This window comes from Coregonus lavaretus, assembly GCF_964263955.1.
Source record: "Coregonus lavaretus genome assembly, contig: HAP1_SCAFFOLD_2292, whole genome shotgun sequence".
Classification (NCBI taxonomy): Eukaryota; Metazoa; Chordata; class Actinopteri; order Salmoniformes; family Salmonidae; genus Coregonus; species Coregonus lavaretus.
In genome coordinates this window covers 24,277-49,448 of record NW_028157050.1, presented here as the reverse complement: position 1 = coordinate 49,448, position 25,172 = coordinate 24,277, and the positions used below count along the sequence as shown (strand labels likewise).

Sequence of the window (25,172 nt, the reverse complement as noted above, 5' to 3'; positions counted from 1 at the left end):
TGAATTTAGAATTTGTTGTTGTATCATATCAGGGTGATATTATCAGAATGAACAACATTCAAGACAACACGGGCTAATCATGTATTTTATTACAAAAACAAACAATAATTTAACCATGGAGTTAGCTTGTCATCAAAGGTGTCAACAGAGTTCTGCGGCAGAACAGTCTGACATCAACTCAGTTAGTCCGTGTGCTGAAAGAACTCCTTCAGAGCCCAGTTTTTGGTGTCAATCTCCTGCCGGAGTCTGGAATATTCCTCGGCTACAACCTCAAATTCCTTGCCAAATATCTCAAAGGATGACAGTTTGGACTCCACAGACTGCTTCTCTAACTGGGAGGACTTCAGCTCTGTTTCTAGCTTCCTGCAATGAAGACACAAGGACTGACTGAGAGAGGGGAGAAGCAGGTGTGACTATCTGGCCAAGCTAAAGGACAATAGTATGGGACTTTCTGAACACACATTTGATTAATTCAATTGAGAACTAATAACATGCATTTGCTTATCAGTTCTGATTTGGGCTATATTTCCACTTAATCTGTTCTAGCATGACCATCTAATGACTACTGGAAAAGGCATAGCCTGAAGACCCAACATTGAATTGCATAGAATTCTGTCAGGGCAGAAATGAGTGTTTGGATCTGGAAAGTTCTCACAACCTCTACAAGCCAGAATTATGAATACAATTATACTTACCGGTTGTCCATGTGGTTGGTCCTTTTGAAGGTAGGAATGGGGAAACAAAATATCCAGTAGTGTTATCAACCTCACCTTCAGTATGTTGGTCTGTATACATAGCCACGGGAAGTAGGGGTGCTGAGGGTGCTGCAGCACCTGCTGAAAAATCAGAATATAAAATAAAAAGTTAAAAATAGTTTTTCACAAAAGTAGTGCACTGGGCCTTTACTAGTATTAGCTGCCGATATAGACATCTGTAGTGCGGACACAAAAATACATTCAGCATCTCCACTTTGGCAAAAAAGTAGTTGTATAATTAAGAACAGTATCTTGCAGGATTCACTAGTTGGAATTGTAAGAGTTGTTGCCCTGTCCCTTTCTCTGTGATTGTCATTCTAATGGCATCCAGAAAGAACAAAACCCTGTCCTCAAACATTTACATCAAAATGTGCAAAGTTATGGGCAAAGACACAAAACATCCACATCAAATTAAATATTTTTCTTGATCAAATAACATGGAAAACAACCACTTTTTGTGCAGTATTAATTTTCCGTCCTTACAAATCACTTAATATAAAATGTACATTACTGTATTGTACATAAGCTGGTCATCTAGGTTTGTACCTGTAGACTTTCCATCACCATGAAGAAAAACAATGCACAATACAGTAATTGAGTACACTGAGACATCAAGTGGTTTATTGTGATGTGGCTCAGTTGGTAGAGCATGGCTCTTGCAATGTTAGGGTTGTGGGTTCGATTCACACGGCGGACCAGTACGAAAATGTATGTACTCGCTACTGTAAGTTACTCTGGATAAGAGCGTCTACTAAAATGGAAAAGGAATGAATAGACCATTTCAGTTTTCATATAGAAATAAGTTGCATTTGCTAAGTATTTCAAGAAACTGGAAAACATATACAGTGGGGAGAACAAGTATTTGATACACTGCCAATTTTGCAGGTTTTCCTACTTACAAAGCATGTAGAGGTCTGTAATTTTTATCATAGGTGCACTTCAACTGTGAGAGACGGAATCTAAAACAAAAATCCAGAAAATCACATTGTATGATTTTTAAGTAATTAATTTGCATTTTATTGCATGACATAAGTATTTGATACATCAGAAAAGCAGAACTTAATATTTGGTACAGAAACCTTTGTTTGCAATTACAGAGATCATACGTTTCCTGTAGGTCTTGACCAGGTTTGCACACACTGCAGCAGGGATTTTGCCCACTCCTCCATACAGACCTTCTCCAGATCCTTCAGGTTTCGGGGCTGTCGCTGGGCAATACGGACTTTCAGCTCCCTCCAAAGATTTTCTATTGGGTTCAGGTCTGGAGACTGGCTAGGCCACTCCAGGACCTTGAGATGCTTCTTAGGGAGACGCTCCTTAGTTGCCCTGGCTGTGTGTTTCGGGTCGTTGTCATGCTGGAAGACCCAGCCACGACCCATCTTCAATGCTCTTACTGAGGGAAGGAGGTTGTTGGCCAAGATCTCGCGATACATGGCCCCATCCATCCTCCCCTCAATACGGTGCAGTCGTCCTGTCCTCTTTGCAGAAAAGCATCCCCAAAGAATGATGTTTCCACCGCCATGCTTCACGGTTGGGATGGTGTTCTTGGGGTTGTACTCATCCTTCTTCTTCCTCCAAACACGGCGAGTGGAGTTTAGACCAAAAAGCTCTATTTTTGTCTCATCAGACCACATGACCTTCTCCCATTCCTCCTCTGGATCATCCAGATGGTCATTGGCAAACTTGAGATGGGCCTGGACATGCGCTGGCTTGAGCAGGGGGACCTTGCGTGCGCTGCAGGATTTTAATCCATGACGGCGTAGTGTGTTACTAATGGTTTTCTTTGAGACTGTGGTCCCAGCTCTCTTCAGGTCATTGACCAGGTCCTGCCGTGTAGTTCTGGGCTGATCCCTCACCTTCCTCATGATCATTGATGCACCACGAGGTGAGATCTTGCATGGAGCCCCAGACCGAGGGTGATTGACCGTCATCTTGAACTTCTTCCATTTTCTAATAATTGCGCCAACAGTTGTTGCCTTCTCACCAAGCTGCTTGCCTATTGTCCTGTAGCCCATCCCAGCCTTGTGCAGGTCTACAATTGTATCCCTGATGTCCTTACACAGCTCTCTGGTCTTGGCTATTGTGGAGAGGTTGGAGTCTGTTTGATTGAGTGTGTGGACAGGTGTCTTTTATACAGGTAATGAGTTCAAACAGGTGCAGTTAATACAGGTAATGAGTGGAGAACAGGGGCTTATTTAGGGGCTTCATAGCAAAGGGGGTGAATACATATGCACGCACCACTTTTCCGTTATTTATTTTTTATAATTTTTTGAAACAAGTAATTTTTTTTATTTCACTTCACCAATTTGGACTGTTTTGTGTATGTCCATTACATGAAATCCAAATTAAAAAATCAATTTAAATTACAGGTTGTAATGCAACAAAATAGGAAAAACACCTAGGGGGATGAATACTTTTGCAAGGCACTGTAAATATCATTTTATTTAATATTCTGCCTTGTAAAGACTATTGAGTCTTTTTCACAGCGACTTCTTTCAGACTGATATTCATAGAGTAACCATGGTAACAGTCTGATGTTTAGGCAAGGAAAGGCATAGTAGATGAACAAAGCTGTCAAAAAGAACAACATGAGTGGGAATGATGAGTACAGTTGAAGTCGGAAGTTTACATACATCTTAGCCAAATACATTTAAACTCAGTTTTTCACAATTCCTGACATTTAATCCTAGTAAAAATTCCCTGTTTTAGGTCAGTTAGGATCACCACTTTATTTTATGAATGTGAAATGTCAGAATAATAGTAGAGGGAATGATTTATTTCAGCTTTTATTTCTTTCATCACATTCCCAGTGGGTCAGAAGTTTACATACACTCAATTAGTATTTGGCAGCATTGCCTTTAAGTTGCTTAACTTGGGTCAAACATTTTGGGTAGCCTTCCACAAGCTTCTCACAAAAAGTTGGGTTAATTTTGGCCCATTCCTCCTGACAGAGCTGGTTTAACTGAATCAGGTTTGTAGGCCTCCTTGCTCGCACACACTTTTTCAGTTCTGCCCACAAATGTTCTATAGGATTGAGGTCAGGGCTTTGTGATGGCCACTCCAATACCTTGACTTTGTTGTCCTTAAGCCATTTTGCCACAACTTTGTAAGTATGCTTGGGGTCATTGTCCATTTGAAAGTCCTATATGCGACCAAGCTTTAACTTTCTGACTGATGTTGCTTCAATATATCCACATAATTTTCCTTCCTCGTGATGCCATATATTTTGTGAAGTGCACCAGTCCCTCCTGCAGCAAAGCACCCCCACAGCATGATGCTGCCACCCCCATGCTTCACGGTTGGGATGGTGTTCTTCGGCTTGCAAGCAACCCCCTTTTTCCTCCAAACATAACGATGGTCATTATGGCACAGTCAACTTAGTGTATGTAAACTTCTGACCCACTGGAATTGTGATACAGTGAATTATAAGTGAAATAATCTGTCTGTAAACAATTGTTTGAAAAATTACTTGTGTCATGTACAAAGAAGATGTCCTAACCGACTTGCCAAAACTATAGTTTGTTAACAAGAAATTTGTGGAGTGGTTGAAAAACAAGTTTTAATGAAGTTTAAACTTCCGACTTCAACTGTAGGTGTTGAGAGCCCCAAGAGTGGTTGATATGATAATGACTGAGTTGCTGGGCAGTTGAAGCATTTGACACCTTATTTTTCTATAGGCTGATATTGTGTCTGCTGTGTAGGTGTCCAGCTGAATTTCCAACATCTCCACACTGTTGTGAAAAGACATATTTAAGAGATGTAAAAGAGACACGAAAACTGAACATTGCTTATGGACATGCATGAAATACCAATTCCTCACACTCATTAACAGTGAACTGCATTTGAAGGAGCCCAGTGTAGAGTAGATGTGAACAGGAGGGGCTAATCGCACCTGAACTTTTGCATAATGAGCTCACATTTGGCCTCAAAGTACTCAATCTTTTTCCTGTCAAGTTATTTCTGGGCTTTTAGCCTGTGGTCAAGGATCAGTGACGGGAGAATCTGAATGCAGCATAACAGCTCCTGGAGAGCGAACACGTCGCTCGTGAGTGAAGGTCGCAACACGTGAGACAAATCTAAGAATACATCAAACCATGTGTTGAGTCTCTTACAGAGAGGTAGCAGTGAGTCTCAGGGCGGCACTCTCGTGGCTCTTCTCCTTCAGACTCTCTGCTCTTTTCCTTTCGCTTTCCAGGAGGCCAGACAAGTGAGACAGCTTCTTGTTCTTCTGTCCTTCACTCTCATTCTCTTTCCAAGAAAGAAGAGGAGTGGTATGTTTCACCATTCACACACATGCAGGTGAGCGGCTATACCATAAAGCCAGATACTGCCACATTTACTAAAGACCATCGGTGTCCATTACATAGTAAGACACTCACACATACAGTCGTATATATATATGCTACATATCTACGTTTTGGTAAAAATCTGGTGTCTCTTTACCCCATTCAGGCTGATAGGACAGGAGGCTGAAACATGTCTTCTTGAGATGCTTTTCTAATTCTCTGGGCAGTTTCTGTTTCCTTTTCCACATATCCTGTTTACAACAAGTCCTAGAAAATAGTTAATAAAACATGTTTATTTAGTGAGCTAGAGTGAGAGAGGTTACCAGAGCTCTAGAGGAGCAGTGTGCATGTGATAGTGTACCTAAATAGGAAAAGCACTCACACATCTAGGACAACAGGCTTGTCACTACATTGTTGAGGAAGAGTTTGTAGCATTTCACTGTATGGTTTACACCTGTTGTATCCTGTGCAAGCGATAAACTTTGATTTGATTACTTTTTGCGGGGGTACGTGGGAATTATTTGAAAATTGCTTGAAAGAAAAATTTAAAAAACACGCTGCGCCTGCCAGTATAACTTGTGTTAATAGATCTTTAAGGAGAAGTTTCCTTTTTTACAACCAAATCTCAATTTTTAAAATGTAAATAGCATGTTATAGAAGGGTCCAGACACCTTTTGTGATTCATATAACATTGCGGATAAAGTTCAGAATGTACACATTAAATTGTGTCAACAACTAATGACCTGCATCACTATACTGAGAGCTTTGCCGTTTCTAAAAGGACGTATTTGGGTGTTTTTGGAGCCTTTGTTCATTGGTTTTTTTCGGGCCCCCAATACTACACACCGAGGATGAGGAATTGATTTGCTGTTTGGGGCAAGTTTCTCAAAAACAGGTGTCTGGACCAGTGGCGGCTGGTGAAAAATATTCTCGGTGGGGCTGTGCCATACTTTTTTTTTCCTGTAACCATCGCGATATATTTTAACACAAACTGCAGGACAGCAGTGCTCAGTGAAACATTCAGTAATTATTTAATGCCAATATTAAAAAGTTGAGGCATTCTTACACAAAAACATATTACACAAACCCAAGCCTTTCATTTGCATTTAAAGTGAACTTTTCACCATTGGTAGTAAACAGGCAACGCAACAGGCATGCTGTCAGAACAGAGTGGAAAGTGGACAATAACATGAAATTATTATAAAGTTTATAGGAAATCTTACACTGTATAAAAGGATGTATAATATAGAAATGGATATCAAGTGGATGAACTCAAACCTTTGACTGGAAGAATAGCATACAGTATTTTATGATCATACTAAATGTGACTAATTGTTAATGTGCTCCAGAACTGCAACAATTAATTGATACAAAACAACATATATACAGTAATATTAGCAAAGACACTATTAAGACTTTCTAGAGTACCATATATAACTGGATTTTTTATGCTAAGGTCAACTATATACAAAGAAACATGCGGCCAGAGCTGCTCTGTGTGTGTGTGTCTGTCATCTTATTTGTACAGGAATTTTGCCCGTCTGTCCTTCTGAGTGGCAAACCTCTCAATGACCCTTTGATTAAAGTCAGGAATGTCCCTGACAAGTTTCTTCTCCATGGAGAGCATGGCCAGAGCGTTCAGGCGATCCTGTGTCATGCTGTTTCTCAGGAAGGTCTTGATCCTTTTCAGTGTAGAGAAGCACCTTTCTGACTCAGCAGTTGTCATGGGTGTGGTGATGAGGATCTTGAGGAGGCTGGCAGTCTCTGTGAAAGTGCTCTGAAGGTTGTTCTCCATGAAGAACTGGTACAGGGGCACTGCACCACTACAAGCCTTGAACTCACTGTTCTCATAGATGAGGGACAGTTCGGTTTTGAGCTTGGCCTTGTTCAACATGGGGTACGCCTCCACGGTTGTTTCAAGCGCTGTATCGGGGAACTTCACACTGTGTTGTGGGAACAACTCTCCGTGCAATAGTGTTGCGCTGATGAGGTGCTGGGTGAAGGAGAACCTCTCTTTGGCATGACTCAGGATGGTATCACATACCTGTAAAAGATACATCATCAGCTTTAATTTGCAATTAAGCTATTTTGATGCAAGTGATCCTGACTGACACATGCCTATGTCCAACTCAAGTATATGATTACCAAGGTGCTGATTGTTCAGGGTTTTGGCTACATACTACCAGGCCTGAAAAAAGTTCTAGGGGGAAACACTGACAATTACATCACAACTTACCTCTATAGCCAACCTCTGTTGTTCTCCTGGTCCCAGCATCCTCCGTCGCTTGATGGGCTGTTGCTGCTCGTCAGATGCGCTGTCCCCACACAAAGAGGGAATTGAGGCCCTGGGTCCAAAAAATAAAGTTTAATTTGATAACTTGCAATCAGACTTCTTAACTCACTGTAATTCCCCCTCAACACACAACCAGTGACTTTTATATATATATATATATATATATATATATATATATATAGACAGACAGACAGACAGACAGACAGATAGTGTGTATATACACACAAACTATGTCTAGTAACTGCTTTTAACCTGTGATGTACATAATTAACTGATGTTATTACGTTTTAAAGCCTTTTTCTATTACATTTGTGAGAGGGATGCAACATCATTTTGTTCTGCTGTGCACTTAGCAATAAAGTTAATCTTCAATAACAACTAGGCCTCTTCTAGAAATTGACCTGGTGGACACCTGAATAATTATTACAAACTGTGTAGTACTTTCCTGCATTATTATCAACGTCTGATTGTGTCTTCTCTTTCCTTTTAAAATACTAAAACAAATATAATTGTGACGGCTCTATGATAATCACTCACTTTGATGACCAGACACATTTAGGCTTTTAAACTGTTGTAAGTGAACTATTCATCTTTCTAACAACATCTTTATCAGCCAATAGTAAATATAGTTATTTACCTGATTGTTAGCATGCTGTCTGTGAACCTCTGGACAAGTGCTTTAATGAAGACAGGGTCGATGTTCCTCTTCTGCAGCTGGCTGAAAAGCATGTCCACATTTGGCATGATCTTGTGGAACAGTGCCAGGAAAAAACAGAAAGCCTCGTCTTCGAGCATCCTCACAAAGCCCCCCGCCTCTCTGACAGTCGGGGCATCAAAGTTCCCAGAGTCTCTGATGGTCTGGAAACACGTTAGGAGGTCATCCCTGTACTCGTACACAGTGTTTACAGCGCGACTGTGGAAGTTCCACCGTGTTGTAGAGGCTCTGGGGAGTCTATGCGCAACCACTTCGTCAAGCACGGTGGTTCGCTTGGGAGACCTGGAGAAGAAAGCAGAAAATCCTGCAAGGTCGGAAAAGAAAGTGCCGATCCTGGGGATGCGTGAAGTAGCCTGCTGCATGATGAGGTTCAGCTGATGTGCATAGCAGTGGACGTAGTGCGCATTTTCGTACACATCCACTATTTTACGCTGCACTCCGCCGGTGGCTCCCCTCATCACACTTGCTCCGTCGTAAGCCTGGGCAATAAGTTTGGCCTTTTGTCCATGTGAGAGTATGGTGCTGAGCCTCTCCAGCAGCGCTGTAGCGATGGTGTCGGCGGTTGCGTTCTCGATCAAAATGAACTCGAAAAAACGCTCTTGGACGTTACTTTTAGCATCGATGTAGCGTATCACAAGCACCAACTGGCAGTGGGTGGAAACGTCAGTCGTCTCGTCAGCTTGAATGGCGATAAAATCAGCACTCTTTACTTCCTCCAGGATGTAATCCTTAAGCACTGACAGCATACAGTCCAACAGCTCGTTCTGTATCGTCTTTGACGTGCCCTTAAAAACGGTAGCTGTCTTCAGGTGCTCCTCCAGCACACTGTCGAGGGAGGCAACAAAATCCACTAAGCCCCGGAAAATGCCGGGGTTGTCCGAGGAGTCAGTCTCCTCGTGCCCACGCAAGGCCAACTCAAAAGCCCCACAGAACTTCACACAATCGATAATTTTGGATAGAATGTGCCTGTTTTTATCCACCTCCTCATTGTGTTTCCTCACCGCAATCCTGTGGCCGTCATCCAGCTGCGTAGCAATGTTCACCCTTCCTAATACAGCTAGCTTTACAGAGTTGTCCATGTGTGCCCTGGTGTTCTCATGTTTCTTTACCTTCTCTGACAGGTGCTTCATATCCCTCACTCCGGTACCTGTCCATGCTGAATCTGACCCCGTCGTTTTAAAAAGCAAGCACGGAAAGCAAAATAAAGCATTAGCATCAGTGCACCCAGCTAGCCAAGCCTTCCTGGTGTACCAGCTACGGGAGAAGCCGCGCATATACTGCTTCCCTTTCTCGCTAGCCTGCTGTCTGATTGAGAGGTCAGGTTGATCTGGGCCCAGCTCTTTCACCCGAACTTTCTCTGACAAAGTTCTCCTCTCAAACGGATCTTGGAGGAGAGATTTCACCGAGTTAGGGTTGGGTCTTGGAGGAGTAACGTTTGCGCTCGCCATTGTCGTCTAGTAAAAATGGCGCCACTTGAGCCCGGTCCTTATTTTATCAGGGGCGAGCTTGGGGCGATAAAATAATCGCCCTCCTTGGATTCGATTTAAGATCGCTGATTGGCTACATTTTATGTCATACATTCATATCTTAAATTAGCAATTGGCTTAACTGCTACGTAGACCCGCCTCCTCGGGGCACTTTCTGTATCGCCCAGAGCTGACGAGGCGTTTGACAGGCAGAGGAAAGGTTGCGAATATGATTTTCTATCATATCTTACACATATTACTGTGTGCATTCCATATTTCAAACACACAAATATTGACATACTGATGTTTTTATTATTATTATTATTATTTTTATTTTTATTTTATTTTATTTTTTTAAATAATTTTATTTAAGGGGGCGGCGCCCTAGCGCCCTCTATCGGCCAGCCGCCACTGGTCTGGACCCTTCTATAACATTCCATTTGCATCACAAATGTTGATTTTGTTGTAAAAACAACTAATCCTTTTAAGTATCAGCCTCAAGGACAAAGTGTCCCTACCTGCTCTTGTGGCATCAGCTCCAGCACCTGTTGGGCACTCAGTCCTAGGACAGGGAGTTGGTCCTGACTGGTGGTGGCACTAAGTTCCAGCTGCCTGACACACTGGGCCACCACCAGACACTGCTCCACAGTCTCATAAAACTGCCAGGGGAAAACCAGGATTATACAGTACTTTGAATGATCAATTTCAACAAAAAGTAACCTTTCAGAAATCCAATGGTATGCCCGTAAAATGTTTTGGTGCACGCGCGCGCAGACATAGGAGGTTGTGGAATAATATAAATCTACTTTCACCCCTGCCTAACGCTAACCATTTAAAATGTCAACTTTAATGGTTTTCGGAATGTCCCAAGGAACCCGGGTAGCACGAACCAGCGCAGCGATCAAATATGTATCACATTTGCATCAAATATGATCATCTTATTTCCTTAATAGATACAGAAACATGACACATTGTTACATCTTTAATCACATGTGGATTAGTTTGGCTCATTCAGTTATCAACCATGAAACAACGTGAGGTGTTAGTGATACATTTTTACCAGCGATTTGTGTTCTGTGCTGAGCTGGTACTCGCCTACTTACTGCTTGACCTACGGTATTTGAAGCGGTTAGCTGTATCCAGTGACAATATAAAAATAATAACAATCACACATTTTAAAGTCTCGCATTTGATCATCATAAACATAAGCACATAACTAAATCCTTTATATAGAATGTGTGCATTGATGTTGCAGACAGACGGACATAAAGCAAGAGATTGCTTTTCACAACAGCAAATATACCAGTAGGCATAATTCAGACTACTTGTCATGCAAAAACCAACATATGGAGTTATGAGCTATCTATAAAACATTGTGGACATTTATTCATATCCCCATGCTTTTGCATTTTAGCTGGTGTAACTAACTTTCCAGGATTCATACCTATTCACGCAAGATGTATTCAGAATAGAATACATCTACTCAGAGTATGTCTCATGTGTGAACCATTGCAAAATGGAGTTCGTGGCTATGAGTAAAGCCTTGCTATTGTGGCAATTCCTGTCCACATACTTGCTGATGTAACTAATGTACAATTTATCTGATGTAACAACTAACTTTGAATACCTTTTTTTTTTGTACACAACTACAGCCAGATCATTTGGCTTTTGCTTACCATCATCATGTTTTACCATTCACTATATGGCACTGGTTTTAGGCATGTATTAGGCTTGGGTTTACTGTAATTTAGTACAATTTAGATTACAGTGGTCCTGAAATGGGGAAATTACCCCCACTGTCAATTCAATGCACCAAATACATTTCTATGTATGACACCGGCGTTCACGTAATTAGAGGTTGAGACATTGACACCTAACCTATCAGCATCGTACAGTAAAGCATGAATCATGACGTTTACTTGACCAAACGTGTGCAAATCAGCAGCGGACAGCATGCCTGGTGCTGCCAATGAACGCGTTCCAACGAACTGCTGTCTGACCAATGGGAAGCCTCCACGATGGGGAAGAAGTGACGGCTTATATACGGAGAGCACCATTCATTTAACATAATTTTACAGACACAATCATAGACGTTTCTGAAGCAAATAACTTCCATTGAGATAAACCCCAAAGGAAGACTCCATCGGATTCTTTACAAAGGTATGTGAATAAACGTTGTAGCTAGCTAAAAATGAAGATTTAATTTTACATAAGCGTCAGAGGGAGCTTTTTTTGGGGCCACTTTCCTGTTTCTTAACTAAAGTTCGCTAGCTAACCAGCAGGTTATCCAGAAATTAAATTGAATATTTAGCTTACATATCTAAACATGGAGATTGTTTTACAACAGTTTAGTTTAGCTACCCTTTTAAATTACGTCTGTCTGTCGGCAGCTAACTAAGGTTAGTTATCATGGTTGAAAAAAGTCAGCCTGTTAGCTAAGTTACTTAGCTAGTTAGCGTGCACGCCTTTGAAACCGGTGTCTCAAATTGGTCAAGCATCAGCAGCTAACTAGCTCTAGTTTAAATCCCTGTAATACATTTACTATGGAGATGTTAGCTAGCTAACCACCAGTTATTAGTTCGTTTTTAACTGACTTTACATTTGGTAATCAAACATTTGGCAATGTTGCATTCATTTGGGCACATTTTTACCGTTAATCTTGGGCTCCACCCATTAGCTCTTATTTTGTTAGCATATGGGCTACCCTCAGTCTGGCCTGGGAGTCTCTACACACTCCAGTATGCACCGTCATGTCTGCGCCAAATTGACTCATTCCGTTAGATATACAAGGGTGAAAGGCCTACACCGTGAACTAAGCAACAATATTCATGGTGTCTTGATTTTCTCTTTCTCACAGAATACTTCAAAGAGAGTTGATTGAATAGACACAGAATAGAGATGAGGCTTTTGTGCGTGGTTCTGCTGGTCGCCAGCAGTGTGTTTGCCGATGATGACGACAAGAGGGAAAGCGTGGGAACCGTGGTTGGAATCGACTTGGGGACCACCTATTCCTGGTAAGCATTTATTTCGTAATGAATAGCAAATGGATCTTAGGTCTCATACTCCCAATCATTTGGCTAAATGACTCTAGTGTATCATGTCTCAAGTGATGTGGTTGATGCTTTCCATGGTTGTCTCATCTATATGCTTCTCCTTTTCCAGTGTTGGTGTGTTCAAGAATGGTCGTGTTGAGATCATTGCCAACGACCAGGGAAACCGCATCACTCCATCCTATGTGGCCTTCACCGCTGAGGGGGAGCGTTTAATCGGTGACGCCGCCAAGAACCAGCTCACCTCCAACCCTGAGAACACAGTTTTTGATGCCAAGAGACTGATTGGCCGCGCCTGGACTGATTCCGCTGTGCAGCATGACATCAAATACTTCCCCTTCAAGGTGAGCCCTAACAAACACAACCCCTGCCCCAATCACCTGAAGCACTGTCACTATGCAAATAATGTACTACTTATTCAGCATATAACTATACTGAAGTAGCTCTGAAATTGTTTTTAGAGGAGAAATGCTTAATGGTGGCTACTTAAATCCTCTAGGTTATAGAGAAGAAGAGCAAGCCCCATATTCAGGTGGACATCGGTGGAGGTCAGATGAAGACCTTCGCTCCAGAGGAGATCTCTGCCATGGTTCTCACCAAGATGAAGGAAACTGCAGAGGCTTACCTGGGAAAGAAGGTGACACACGCTGTGGTCACTGTCCCCGCCTACTTCAATGACGCCCAGCGTCAGGCCACCAAGGATGCTGGAGTCATTGCCGGCCTGAACGTCATGAGGATCATCAACGAGCCGTAAGTGTCTATTTGTCTTCATAATGCAGAAACTGAATTAACATTAGACTGACTCTACCAATATTTATTTCCATCACTCAGAATATCTGCCCAGACCATGCTGGTTACATCTGTTCCCCTCTCTATTCCAGAACTGCAGCTGCCATCGCCTACGGCCTGGACAAGAAGGACGGTGAGAAGAACATCCTGGTGTTCGACCTCGGCGGCGGCACCTTCGACGTGTCCCTCCTGACCATCGACAATGGCGTGTTTGAGGTGGTGGCCACTAATGGAGACACCCACCTGGGAGGAGAGGACTTTGACCAGCGTGTCATGGAGCACTTCATCAAGCTGTACAAGAAGAAGACCGGTAAGGACGTGCGCAAGGACAACCGTGCTGTGCAGAAGCTGCGTCGTGAGGTGGAGAAGGCCAAGAGAGGCCTGTCTGCCCAGCACCAGGCCCGCATTGAGATCGAGTCCTTCTTCGATGGAGAGGACTTCTCAGAGACCCTGACCCGTGCCAAGTTTGAGGAGCTCAACATGGTAAGTTGGCTCCATAGTGACCATACAACAGTGACACTGCTGGCCCATTGACCTTGGAACATCCAATTCAAATTGTTAACACATTCATGTTGTTCAACTTAATTGAACCCCTCATTCATTTGCCACTTTTATTATTTGTCTTTTAGGACCTGTTCCGTTCCACCATGAAGCCTGTGCAGAAGGTGATGGAGGACTCTGACCTGAAGAAGACCGACATTGACGAGATCGTCTTGGTGGGCGGCTCCACCCGTATCCCCAAGGTCCAGCAGCTGGTGAAGGAGTTCTTCAATGGCAAGGAGCCCTCCAGGGGCATCAACCCCGACGAGGCTGTGGCCTACGGCGCCGCTGTGCAGGCTGGAGTGCTGTCTGGAGAGGAGGACACAGGTGGGTCTTGGTCAATGAGCTTACGCCATGCACTATGCTAAGTTAAGGCTATACCCTGAGGTATCTTCATATTTCATTATTTATACATAAGGAAATGTAGGCTAGATGCTCATATGATTTTAAACCAAAAATGGATACCTACAGGTCATAACACATAGTGCTGTCCTATTATGTATATCATAGCAGTTATATTTTCGATCAAAACTAATGGTTTCCTGTCTTGTCCATCAGGTGACCTCGTTCTTCTGGATGTGTGCCCCCTGACCCTGGGTATTGAGACTGTGGGAGGAGTCATGACCAAGCTGATACCCAGAAACACTGTGGTGCCAACCAAGAAGTCCCAGATCTTCTCCACTGCCTCCGACAACCAGCCCACTGTCACCATCAAAGTTTACGAGGGTAAGCTCCTTTGATTAATCGCTGCCCCTTGTAGCTTCATCCACAAATGGTGGTGTTTTACGCTGTAAAAAAATGCCAAGTTTGGATCTGTTTCAAATGTTCTGCTTCTCTCCTTCCTCCAGGTGAGCGTCCCCTGACCAAAGACAACCACCTGCTGGGAACCTTCGACCTGACTGGCATCCCCCCCGCACCTCGTGGTGTGCCCCAGATCGAGGTCACCTTCGAGATTGACGTCAACGGCATCCTGCGTGTCACAGCAGAGGACAAGGGAACGGGCAACAAGAACAAGATCACCATCACCAACGACCAGAACCGTCTGACGCCTGAGGACATTGAGCGCATGGTCAACGACGCTGAGCGCTTCGCCGACGAGGACAAGAAGTTGAAGGAGCGCATTGATGCCCGTAACGAGCTTGAAAGCTACGCCTACTCGCTCAAGAACCAGATCGGCGACAAGGAGAAGCTGGGCGGCAAGCTGTCGGCCGAGGACAAGGAAACCATTGAGAAAGCAGTAGAGGAGAAGATTGAGTGGATGGAGTCTCACCAAGAGGCTGAGCTGGAGGACTTCCAGGCAAAGAAGAAGGAGCTGGAGGAGGTGGTGCAGCCTATCGTCAGCAAGCTTTACGGAAGTGCAGGCGGACCCCCTCCCGAGGGAGGAGAAGAAGAGGGAGAGGCAGAGCAGGGCGACAAAGACGAGTTGTAAGGCTGTCTGGAGTGGCACAGATGTACATATTGGACTCATTGGACTTAAAATGGTGAGCAAAGGTGGAAAGGGGATGCGAAAAACGCAACCATGAATCTGCTGGAAAGACTTCTGAAATATTGTTTAAACGTGAGGGATGTTCTCTTCGCTGAGTGGCGGAGGTATATTAGTCGGCCTGTATTCGAGGCTTGCTGCTGCTGTTCTCAGGCAGTTTGAAAAGGAGTTCTCTAGGAGGAGGGGTTTAGTGGGGTGGGGGGCTAGACTGGGGTTTCTGGGTGAAAAGGTAACACGTGTTCACAAGCAATGTTAACAAGTTATTTATTGAATCTGGTCATTGTAGAAAAGCCTTTCTACTGTAAAGACATTTAAATAAATGTTTGATACAAATGTCTTTGTTGATTTGCCTCTTTTTATATTAATTTACACAACTGTCTTATGATGGGTAATTATATATTTTAAGGATGAGACACACCATAACGGACAATGGCTGAATGCAGCGGGTAGACGTCCTATTGCCTCTGACCACAGAACATCGGCTGTCATTTTATTAATTTCCAGACTATTCTACATGTTGAATTGACCCACCCAGCGGTGATCTACTGCGTTCTGCCAACGTTCATGTGCTAAGTTTATACCCTACATAGGCAACACAATTGTGTTTTTGCGTTATGAATTGGGGGTCTGCACCATAGAGGACTCATCTTTGTATCTGCCATTCTACCATTAGTGACAGCATGAGCAGTGCCATTGAGGCAATCTCCATTTTGAAGTAGTCCATTTTCTTCTCGATTCACTGATCCCTCCTGATGACCCGGTTGGACATGACTCCAACCGCGTCACCAGGAGGGATCAGCTAATGAAGTTTAACATCCCACCCAGTTGACTACATTTAAAATGGTGAAAGCCCTCCAATGGAGCTGCCCATGCTAATATAGCCTTTTGGCCACTAGAGGCCTCTTTCGTTCTATGGCAGGGCTCTCCAACCCTCTTCCTGGAGAGCTACCCTCCTGTATGTTTTCACTCCAACCCCAGTTGTAACTAACCTGGTGCAGCTTATCAACCAGCTAATTATTAGGACGGTAGCTCTCCAGGAACAGTGTTAGAGCCCTGCTCTATGGGCTGCAAACATCTGTGCAGTTTTGCCATGTATGTATGTGGGGTATAAACTAGGCTTTACTCCTAGCACTGAACTAACATCTGATCCATGATCATGTCATTGGATGGATAGGCAGCTTATGACTACGGTTGGATTTGTTTGAAAAAGGTGCCAAAATTAACTGTTTATCAAAACTATTTATTGACCATACAATATTTAAACATTCAGGCACATACACTGCATTTCCCATAGCAGTAACTATCAAGGTCACGTTAGGACTGTTACAACACAGTCACTGTGTATGACCCCCTGAGTGTCCATCCCTCCAAACACAAATGCCAGCTGTATGGTCTCTGATGCTGAGGCGCTCTGAGCCTGGTCACCCTCTCCACTGCTGCTCTCAGGCCTCACTTTCCAGGGTAGTACACACATGGAGTGGTCCAGTCTGTTGGGTGGCACGTCCCCTTCAAACCTCAGCAGGGTCCAGCGCCTTTTGTCTGCATAGGATGAGAAGAGTTTAACAAAATACTCAAGGTACATTAGTATCACAAAATCGTATGGCTTTCAATAATGTATTCTCTCCAGGATAGATACATCAATGACTTGTGTGGCAATTATTACCTTTAAAATTACATCTCAAAGTATGACCATATTCATTAAACATTTTGGCCTCACCACACTGAAATCTGTACATTGCATTGCTGGCCCCTTCTGAGGTCATCCCGCCAAAGATGTAGATGTTCTTTCCGAGGGCCACAGCTGAGTGGGCAGCCACCCCCGGGGGGATGTCTCCTTTGGCTTGGACCTTCTCCCACTTCATACTGCCTAGATAAAGTGTAGCACTCAAATAGTTAACAGGACCAGCCATACCACTTCTCATGCCAACATAGAATTAGAGATTTCACTGGAACTACATTTGAGTCATTTAGCGCATTCATCTTAAGATATCTAGGTGAGACAACATCACAATCGTATCAAGTACATTTTCACTCAGTTTTTATCAGCAAAGTCAGTGCTTTGGTTATCAAAACGTCACGCCAGGGTAAGCCTACATGTAACACAGCCCTTATTTTAAGTGTTTCAAAAATCGCCTATGGGAAAAATAAATGATTGGAACCATTTCCGTTTGACAGCAAGGTTTTATGGTTATTATGACTCATACTGTGGTACTCCATTGGGGTGCCAGTACACAGAATAACTATGACTGGGCTAAGCGGGAGCTGCCCTCCCGTAGGGGTTGGAGGGCCAAGAGACCAGAGGTGGTGGATAGAAGTGCTCGGGTTGGGATGTAGGTTATGAGCATAGCCTGAAGGTAAGGAGGGGCAGTTCCCCTTGCTGCTCCTTAGGCAAGCACCAGGGTCTTGAGCTTCGACTGGAAGCCATTCCATTCTATTCTATTCTCTATTACAACAGAGGAAACAATATAATACAACTAATGCAGGATCAAGTTCTTCATGTGTATGACTGACTTGAATACTTACTGGTGTCCAGAGAGTAGATGTCGCTGTGGAACTTCTCTCCCGCCACGCCTCCATGGATATAGAGTTTGGATCCCACCGCTGTCACCATGTGGCCGTGTCTAGCAGGAGGATGTCTGCCCTGTGTGTCTGGCTGAGACCAGGTGCAGGAAACTACAAACGGAGACAGAGGAAAACACAAAATATCTCCTCCTAACTTTAAATTTCACTTTAAAGGCTGAATTTGGCCCATAAGCTTGTTGCCTCTAACTACTGAGCTTTTGATACACAATTGGGCTGGTTCCTCTGTAACTACTGTGTAAATGTGTTGTACAGTGCATTCGAAAAGTATTTTTTTAACCTTTATTTAACTAGGCAAGTCAGTTAAGAACAAATTCTTATTTACAATGACGGCCTACGACGGCCTACACCGGACAAACCCGGACGACGCTGGGCCAATTGTGCGCCGCCCTATGAGACTCCCAATCACGGCCGGTTGTGATACAGCCTGGAATCGAACCAGGGGGTCTGTAGTGATGCCTCAAGCACTGAGATGCAGTGCCTTAGACCGTTGCGCCACTTTTGATGGATAACAAACAAAGCCAACACATTTTGTCATTTAACTCTGTTGAATAAACAGCTCCTTCTCTTGTTGATAGAGACCAAGCATGTGTTTATATGTGTAATATGAGTGTAAATGTACAGTGCATTCGGAAAGTATTCAGACCCCTTGACTTTTTCCACATTTTGTTACGTTACAGCCTTATTCTAAAATTGATTTAATTGTTTTCCCCCCTCATCAATCTACACACAATACCCCATAATGACAAAGCAAAAAGAGGTTTTTAGAATGTTTTGCAAATGTATATATATATATTTTTTAAATCACATTTACATAAGTATTCAGACCCTTTACTCAGTACTTTGTTGAAGCACCTTTGGCAGCAATTACAGCCTTGAGTCTTCTTGGGTATGATGCTACAAGCTTGGCACACCTGTATTTGGGGAGTTTCTCCCATTCTTCTCTGCAGATCCTCTCAAGCTCTGTCAGGTTGGATGGGGAGTGTCGCTGCACAGCTATTTTCAGGTCTCTCCAGAGATGTTTGATCGGGTTCAAGTGCGGGCTCTGGCTGGGCCACTCAAGCACATTCATAGACTTGTCCCGAAGCCACTCCTGTGTTGTCTTGGCTGTGTGCTTAGGGTCGTTGTCCTGTTGAAAGGTGAACCTTCGCCCCAGTCTGAGGTCCTCAGCGCTCTGGAGCAGGTTTTCATCAAGGATCTCTCGTACTTTGCTCCGTTCATCTTTCCCTCGATCCTGACTAGTCTCTCAGTCCCTGCCGCTGAAAAACATTCCCACAGCATGATGCTGCCATCACCATGCTTCACCGTAGGGATGGTGCCAGGTTTCCTCCAGATGTGACGTTTGGCATTCAGGCCAATCTTGGTTTCATCAGACCAGAGAATCTTGTTTCTCATGGTCTGAGAGTCCTTTAGGTGCCTTTTACTAAGGAGTGGCTTCCGTCTGGCCACTCTACCATAAAGGCCTGATTGGTGGAGTGCTGCAGAGATGGTTGTCCTTCTGGAAGGTTCTCCCATCTCCACAGAAGAACTCTGGAGCTCTGTCATAGTGACCATCGGGTTCTTGGTCACCTCCCTGACCAAGGCCCTTCTCCCCCGATTGCTCTAGGAAGAGTCTTGGTGGTCCAAACTTCTTCCATTTAAGAATGATGGAGGCCACTGTGTTCTTGGGGACATTCAATGCTGCAGACATTTTTTGGTACCCTTCCCCAGATCTGTACCTCGACACAATCCTGCCTCGGACCTCTACGGACAATTCCTTCGACCTCATGGCTTGGTTTTTGCTCTGATATGCACTGTCAACTGTGGGACCTTACAGTGCCTTGCAAAAGTATTCATCCCCTTGGCGTTTTTCCTATTTTGTTGCATTACAACCTGTAATTTAAATTGATTTCATGTAATGGACATACACAAAATAGTCCAAATTGGTGAAGTGAAATGAAGAAAATAACTTGTTTCAAAAAATTCTAAAAAATAAATAATGGAAAAGTGGTGCGTGCATATGTATTCACCCCCTTTGCTATGAATCCCCTAAATAAGATCTGGTGCAACCAATTACCTTCAGAAGTCACATAATTAGTTAAATAAAGTCCACCTGTGTGCAATCTAAGTGTCACATGATCTGTCACATGATCTCAGTATATATACACCTGTTCTGAAAGGCCCCAGAGTCTGCAACACCACTAAGCAAAGGGCACCACCAAGCAAGTGGCACCATGAAGACCAAGGAGCTCTCCAAACAGGTCAGGGACAAAGTTGTGGAGAAGTACAAATTTGGGTTATAAAAAAATATCTGAAACTTTGAACATCCCACAGAGCACCGTTAAATCCATTATTAAAAAATATGGCACCACAACAAACCTGCCAAGATAGGGCCACCCACCAAAACTCAGGGACCAGGCAAGGAGGGCATTAATCAGAGGCAACAAAGAGACCAAAGATAACCCTGAAGGAGCTGCAAAGCTCCACAGCGGAGATTGGAGTATCTGTCCATAGGACCACTTTAAGCCGTACACTCCACAGAGCTGGGCTTTACGGAAGAGTGGCCAGAAAAAAGCCATTGCTTAAATAAAAAAATAAGCAAACATTAGGTGATCGCCAAAAGCCATGTGGGAGACTCCCCAAACATATGGAAGAAGGTACTCTGGTCAGATGAGACTAAAATTGAGCTTTTTGGCCATCAGGGAAAACGCTATGTCTGGCGCAAACCCAACACCTCTCATCACCCTGAGAACACCATCCCCACAGTGAAGCACGGTGGTGGCAGCATCATGCTGTGGGGATGTTTTTCCATCGGCAGGGACTGGGAAACTGGTCAGAATTGAAGGAATGATGGATGGCGCTAAATACAGGGAAATTCTTGAGGGAAACCTGTTTCAGTCTTCCAGAGATTTGAGACTGGGACGGAGGTTCACCTTTCAGCAGGACAATGACCCTAAGCATACTGCTAAAGCAACACTCGAGTGGTTTAAGGGGAAACATTTAAATGTCTTGGAATGGCCTAGTCAAAGCCCAGACCTCAATCCAATTGAGAATCTGTGGTATGACTTAAAGATTGCTGTACACCAGCAGAACCCATCCAACTTGAAGGAGCTGGAGCAGTTTTGCCTTGAAGAATGGGCAAAAATCCCAGTGGCTAGATGTGCCAAGCTTATAGAGACATACCCCAAGAGACTTGCAGCTGTAATTGCTGCAAAAGGTGGCTCTACAAAGTATTGACTTTGGGGGGGTGAATAGTTATGCATGCTCAAGTTCTCTGTTTTTTTGTCTTATTTCTTGTTTGTTTCACCCCAAAAAATATTTTGCATCTTCAAATTGTTAGGCATGTTGTGTAAATCAAATGATACAACCCCCCAAAAAATCCATTTTAATTCCAGGTTGTAAGGCAACAAAATAGGAAAAATGCAAAGGGGGGTGAATACTTTCGCAATCCACTGTATATAGATAGATGTGTGCCTTTTCAAATCATTTCCAATCATTTGAATTTACCACAGGTGGACTCCAATCAAGTTGTAGAAACATATCAAGGATGATCAATGGAAACAGGATGCACCGGAGCTCAATTTCGAGTCTCATAGCAAAGGGTCTGAATACTTATGTAAATAAGGTATCTGTTTATAAATTTTTTATAGATTTGCAACAACAAAAAAACACTTTTTGCTTTGTCATTATGGGGTATTGTGTGTAGATTGATGAGGGAAAAAAAATATTTAATCAATTTTAGAATAAGGCTGTAACAAAATGTGGAAAAAGTCAAGGGGTCTGAATATTTTCCCAAATGCACTGTATGTGTTGTATTGGCAGACTGATTCATGCACTTCCAACCTGTGTCGAAGACGTGAAGCTTGGGGTCCGAGACAGGTGTGGCCCCTGAGTCCCCTCCAGAGAAGACAAACAGTCGGTCCCCGACGCTGGCTGAGTTAGTGTGATACGTCCTGGGACAGGGGGGCGTCCCTTTCACCTCTACACCCTTCCACGACCCACCGTCTGGAAACGTAGCAACACAAAACCTCAGGAGACTAAAAGGTATGGGACATTGCTACTAGACACATTCATCCTTAACTGTTCTATGATACTACTCTCTAAAATAATCCATGCAACACTTCATTCTGTAGGCCTATACCTTCCGACTTAGCTACAAACTTTGACAACCATGTATTAAAATCAGACTATACAAATCTCCATACCTGTGAGTTGTAAGTTCTGGACACAGTTGCGGTTGCCACTCTGCTGTGCCCCAGCGAACACCCACAGGCTCTGTGGACAGCTCTCAGGGACAAAGCTGCAGTGTTCATACCGCGCCTCCAGACCCTCCCACCCAGGAATGTCCCACTCGTGACTGTCTGATAGGGTGAGAGAGACAAACATGGAACTGTCAATCAAAGAGTATATCAGGACAGATTGACGTGATTGGTAAGATAATGAGTTGACTCATTGATATGAAATAAAAACATTGAAATTATATGAAACACAATAAACAGACAGGTGCCAGGCATAATATTGTGTTGATGTGACATTTTGTTTTTACCCAGGTTTATGACATGGGATTCTGAAAAGCTGCCATTAGGATTGGCTCCTCCTATGATCAGGACCTTCCCCTTGCCATCATCATCAGAGGGGATGTATATACAGGTGTGGCCCACACTAACTCCTGGACCTCCTCCTCTGGGTATCATAGCATACCTGGGGACAAAGACAGGAACACCATGTCATGAATACCAAATTGAAAGTCTAGTATAACTTTATCCTAGTTTATTGAACTGTACGTTTATTTACCACAGTCCTGCTTGTGGTTTGTCCTCTGGATCTAGCACAGGAAGTAATTCCATTATTCTGTGGGAGGCATCCATTCAGATGATCAGTAACAATGATGATGAGATCAGTTCAGGCATAAACCGGACGATTGTGTCCACTAACATTTTGGGGAAGAAAATGCTGCTGCTGTAAGATTAGGCTAGAAGGGGTCTCGCGAGGTCATCCTTCCAAATGTCGTCTCGTTGCACAAACAGAAGGGGAAACTTATTTGGCTAGGCTGCTGGATGTACCATGCCATACTGGGAAAGTTAAACTGGCTAATTGTCCTTAACCTCAAGGAGGTTAAGAGACAAGGCTTTTCGATCATCTTCATTCAATTTGAAAGGAAGACAGATGACACAGTTAATTAGCTAGCTGAAGTTATAAAGCATGAAATCAGAAGCTATCGTAGCTAGCAAGTTCATTCTCCCACTCACCCGCTTTCGAAGGCACAGTGTTATCTTTTGCACGTCGTTTAGCTGCTATGTCAATTATATGATATATAATATATCTACATAAATCAATATAAAGACATGTTAACGGTTTAGCTGCACGAAAATTATGTACTAGCTGCTTTCCCAGCTAGCTAGCAACAAAATGTCAGACTCAGAGTCCATTGTTGTGTCCGCGCGTAAACGACGTAACAGCGCTGTCGTCATGGATATTGCGCACATGTAGTGTCTGTGTGCTGTGCCAATGTCTCCACATGAGGTCCCTGTTGTTACAGGACTAAATATCCCAACACCCCCATTACCCACGACGATGACTGGGAGGACTACTAATAGAGAGACACTGGGAAAATCTAAATTGCATACTCTTCACATCTTCCTCAACGTGGAGTTCTCTGAAGCCGTGCGACAGAGGCGAAAATAACTGATCCCAACCATGAAGGCTGCCAGAGAGCTTGGGAACATTGCTTACATCTGCTATGACATAATCATTGTCCACCCTCCCACCCAATAGTCTGGAAGGGGTGAGAAAGTAGCTCCAGCCCACATCACACTCTTACACTCACAAGTGCCTGATTGCCAAACAATGTTATTTTCTTGCTTTGTTATTTTTTTCTCTCTCAATATTATGAATATCTCGGATAAGCTTCCAAGTAAAGGGCCAAAGATGGCCCATATTACAGTTTTTGCCCATTGCTTACACACTAAAACCGAATGCTTAGACCAAAGCCTCAATACCTAAACTTCTTGTAGCATACCTTAAACACAGTGTAACCATAGCTTAAACACAATGTCAACTTTGCACTTTGTTTGCAATTCTGTAACACACTTATTGCGAAACACTACACACGTTTTCTTACATTATACACTTTGTTCAAAAACGAAATCACCTGTTATCATTGGGAAAACACTCTGTTCAAAATGCAAAACTCATCTGGCAATTGTATGCACTTACATACACACCTGAAAACACTTGCACAGAAAACAGAACACCAATCAGTCTGAGCCTTAGCACTACAAATAGGCCTCAGGTAAGCCATTTTTAGAACTTTGCAAGCATGGAGGCAATGAGAGTCAGAGTAAGAGGAGGACAAAGAGAGAGAGGAGTCGGATGTGGAAGAGGACGAGGACGTGGAAGAGGACGAGGACGAGGACGAGGACCAGTGCGGAGACGTATATCAGATGACATCAGGGCTACTCTGGTGGACCATGTGATAAATCATGGCCTGTCCATGAGGGAGGCTGGGCAAAGAGTCCACCCTAACCTCAGTCGCTACACAGTAGCATCGATAATAAGGACATTCCGACTGGAGAACGGGTATATCTTCAAGTTTCTACTCCAGACTGTACCTACTGTATCTGTCACATGATTCTGTATCATATTACTGTACTAACTATACTATACAAAAATGGGTAGTGCTGTGAAGTACTGTATATGTAAAGGAATACCATTGTGATGTTGCAGTACTGTGTACAGTTTGAAAGTACAGTATGTGAAAAATAACCTAACCAATGACATCTTGTGGTGGCATTTTCTACAGAATGGTTGGACGACCTCCTCAAGGTGGAAGGGAACGGCTCTTCACTCAACAACAAGAGCTTGCCATCATTGAAATGGTGCGAGAAAATAATGCAATCCGACTTCGTGAGTTGCAACAACGCATAATTGCAAATGGAAATGAATTCAACAATATCAACAGGGTCAGCATTTCTACACTAAGTCGCATCCTACAGAAACATAACTTCAGAATGAAGCAGCTGTACAGGGTGCCATTTGAGAGGGTCAGGGTCAAGGATCTGCGCCATGATTATGTGCAGGTATGTGTCACTTTACTTTACATACTATATATTGTGATGTGGGAATGAGGGTTTATGCTGCCACCTGCCCTGCCTGTAGCTTGTAGTTTTTGTCTATACTCACCCAACCCAGCCCCTACTTGTGTGAAAATATAGACATTGTAGTTACTGTATGTGT

The 25,172-nt window shown here is 43.4% G+C and overlaps 3 protein-coding genes and 1 pseudogene across 5 annotated transcripts; 1 reads left to right on the top strand and 3 right to left on the bottom strand.

Annotated features, from left to right (window-relative positions):
- Positions 1 to 182: 182 nt before the first annotated feature.
- Positions 183 to 12,267, bottom strand: LOC311125853 (HAUS augmin-like complex subunit 4; annotated as a pseudogene). Its single transcript has 7 exons — positions 12,220 to 12,267; positions 10,034 to 10,174; positions 5,199 to 5,292; positions 4,868 to 5,003; positions 4,648 to 4,778; positions 4,418 to 4,486; positions 183 to 363 (listed from the first exon to the last, which is right to left on the bottom strand). The product of its transcript is annotated as an HAUS augmin-like complex subunit 4 (transcript).
- Positions 6,051 to 9,213, bottom strand: LOC311125856 (zinc finger MYM-type protein 1-like). Its single transcript, XM_084199885.1, has 3 exons — positions 7,972 to 9,213; positions 7,278 to 7,386; positions 6,051 to 7,085 (listed from the first exon to the last, which is right to left on the bottom strand). The coding sequence occupies exons 1-3, from the start codon at positions 9,177 to 9,179 to the stop codon at positions 6,558 to 6,560; spliced, it is 1,845 nt and encodes a 614-aa protein (XP_084056011.1). The 5' UTR covers positions 9,180 to 9,213; the 3' UTR covers positions 6,051 to 6,557.
- LOC311125854 (endoplasmic reticulum chaperone BiP-like) lies at positions 11,537 to 15,714 on the top strand. Its single transcript, XM_084199882.1, has 8 exons — positions 11,537 to 11,675; positions 12,373 to 12,529; positions 12,678 to 12,909; positions 13,065 to 13,315; positions 13,447 to 13,837; positions 13,984 to 14,221; positions 14,453 to 14,620; positions 14,743 to 15,714. Exons 2-8 carry the CDS (start codon positions 12,414 to 12,416, stop codon positions 15,321 to 15,323), a joined length of 1,977 nt encoding a protein of 658 aa, XP_084056008.1. The 5' UTR covers positions 11,537 to 11,675; positions 12,373 to 12,413; the 3' UTR covers positions 15,324 to 15,714.
- Positions 15,704 to 23,396, bottom strand: LOC311125855 (rab9 effector protein with kelch motifs-like). 2 transcript variants are annotated; one of them, XM_084199884.1, is made up of 8 exons: positions 23,186 to 23,396; positions 22,731 to 22,787; positions 22,483 to 22,637; positions 22,142 to 22,297; positions 21,780 to 21,941; positions 17,901 to 18,050; positions 17,095 to 17,244; positions 15,704 to 16,916 (listed from the first exon to the last, which is right to left on the bottom strand). In XM_084199884.1, the coding sequence occupies exons 2-8, from the start codon at positions 22,781 to 22,783 to the stop codon at positions 16,687 to 16,689; spliced, it is 1,056 nt and encodes a 351-aa protein (XP_084056010.1). In that variant the 5' UTR covers positions 22,784 to 22,787; positions 23,186 to 23,396; the 3' UTR covers positions 15,704 to 16,686. The 2 variants fall into 2 exon arrangements, with proteins under 2 accessions (XP_084056010.1, XP_084056009.1); XM_084199883.1 differs by lacking the exon at positions 23,186 to 23,396 and having other exon boundaries at positions 16,600 to 16,916; positions 22,731 to 22,874.
- Positions 23,397 to 25,172: the final 1,776 nt, after the last annotated feature.